At 55.8% G+C, this 1,537-nt stretch overlaps 2 protein-coding genes across 2 annotated transcripts; both read left to right on the top strand.

Moving 5' to 3' along the window:
• Positions 1 to 112: 112 nt before the first annotated feature.
• Pmar_PMAR010824 (hypothetical protein) lies at positions 113 to 993 on the top strand (the record flags this gene model as incomplete). The annotated part of the gene is made up of 1 exon (XM_002781803.1): positions 113 to 993. A coding segment is annotated over one exon (881 nt), but the record flags the coding sequence as incomplete, so codon positions are not given.
• Positions 994 to 1,061: 68 nt separating this feature from the next.
• Pmar_PMAR010823 (hypothetical protein) lies at positions 1,062 to 1,472 on the top strand (the record flags this gene model as incomplete). The annotated part of the gene is made up of 1 exon (XM_002781802.1): positions 1,062 to 1,472. A coding segment is annotated over one exon (411 nt), but the record flags the coding sequence as incomplete, so codon positions are not given.
• Between the last annotated feature and the right edge of the window lie 65 nt (positions 1,473 to 1,537).

The raw sequence follows: 1,537 nt of genomic DNA, 5'->3' as shown, positions 1-1,537 counted from the left end.
CAGACTCTGATGTCGTTGAAAGGCTCACTAAGAGGCAACAACAGTGCGAGTTTACGGCAGACTAATGATGGTGATGAGACGTCATGGTCGTTGGTTTTGCGACGGCCATCAGGGAGTTTGTGTGCTGTTGTCTCCCTGGATAAGACTGGCCGTATAGTAGTGGAGTCACCCTTGTTGCCCTCGGTGGACCCTCTTGTTGTTACTTCTTTATCACACGCCCTGGCCCTACTTGATCGGCAACTGCCCTTCCTTGCTAACGTTGAATCTTCGGACCATAAGGCCGAGGTCAACGGCTGGCACCGAGTTGCATGGCCCTACGGTTTCGCCTCGCCTCCTGAGAGTGAGCTGTTACCAACAGAGCCCACCGACGTTTACCGCACTGTACAGCAGACTAGAGATGCCTGCGATTTCCGCGCGGCCTATGCTGTTGCTGAGGTCCCTGGGGTATTCCTCACGATGCTCTATTCGTTCCCTCCACTCAACGACGACCCGCCCTCGGTGGGGTTCATCGGTATGACTGTGAATCCCCGCCTGATCAACGTGGGCTCGGCCGACCACGACCGGGATGTTTTCACAGCAGCCAGCCAGACTATATATTCAGCAGGGCGATACCATAAGGGCTACGCGAGGCCACTGCGTATTCTGGCATCGGTTGGGTCGACTCTACGGAAACTGTTGCCCCCGGATGAGTTCTCATTGGAGCTTTCCTGGCCCCCAGTGAAGAGACCAGATACTGGTGATGGCGAAGGCAACGTGTATGGGCATATGTTTGTGTGGAGGAGGAACGACAAGGTCATCGGGGGCCAGCCTCTCGTGGAGCAGGAGTCGTCACCGGAAGTAGAGGACTCTGCTGATGATGATGATGATGACGAGAGTCTGCTGTCCTCGGGAGGAACTCCAGAGACTGTTGAGGAAGGCCAACAGTTGGAGCCGCCCAACTTAGCTTGTGTGGCAGAACCAACAGTACACGTATTTATCAGTGACGATGAGGAGGTAATGAGGGCAGGAGTGTGGGGCACTGGGAATTGACGTTTCCACGCTCGTTAATTTTCACGACTTAGGTACCCTGGAGGATCCGCCTGTCGTTGATCCCTGGTTCCCTTATAGTCATGCAAGATGCCTCCGCCCCTGATGCCGAGCCCCCATCGTGGCCCTCTAAGATGGCAGCTGCTGCCAATAACGATTCTCTGAATAACATGCACGTCATTGCCCCCCAGACCCCCGCTCCGACAACGGCAGCGTTCTTATCGGATGACTGGGAGTCCCCACCGCCTGGTGATGATACACCGGTTTCCAATCAAGTGATTCGGATGCTGTCCGGGGCGAGAGCCGTTCTACGGAGCTATTCGGCTGCCCCTGCTGGAGGCCTCGTCGCTACTGGTTTGGTCATTGAGTATGGCACACTCGGGGCCCTTGGTCGTGATCTGCACCAGTTGGTTCGAATGGCTGAGTGGATCTACCAGGCGAGGATGGTAGCTCGGTACCATGATGGCATGCAGTTAGTCTCGGCCGACCTAGAGGCTATACGCCTGTCACT

The sequence above is a fragment of the Perkinsus marinus genome, assembly GCF_000006405.1.
Source record: "Perkinsus marinus ATCC 50983 genomic scaffold scf_1104296941494, whole genome shotgun sequence".
Taxonomy (NCBI): domain Eukaryota; phylum Perkinsozoa; order Perkinsida; family Perkinsidae; genus Perkinsus; species Perkinsus marinus.
The sequence above is the reverse complement of the archived record's forward strand: the minus strand, read 5'-3'. Positions and strand labels throughout refer to the sequence as shown.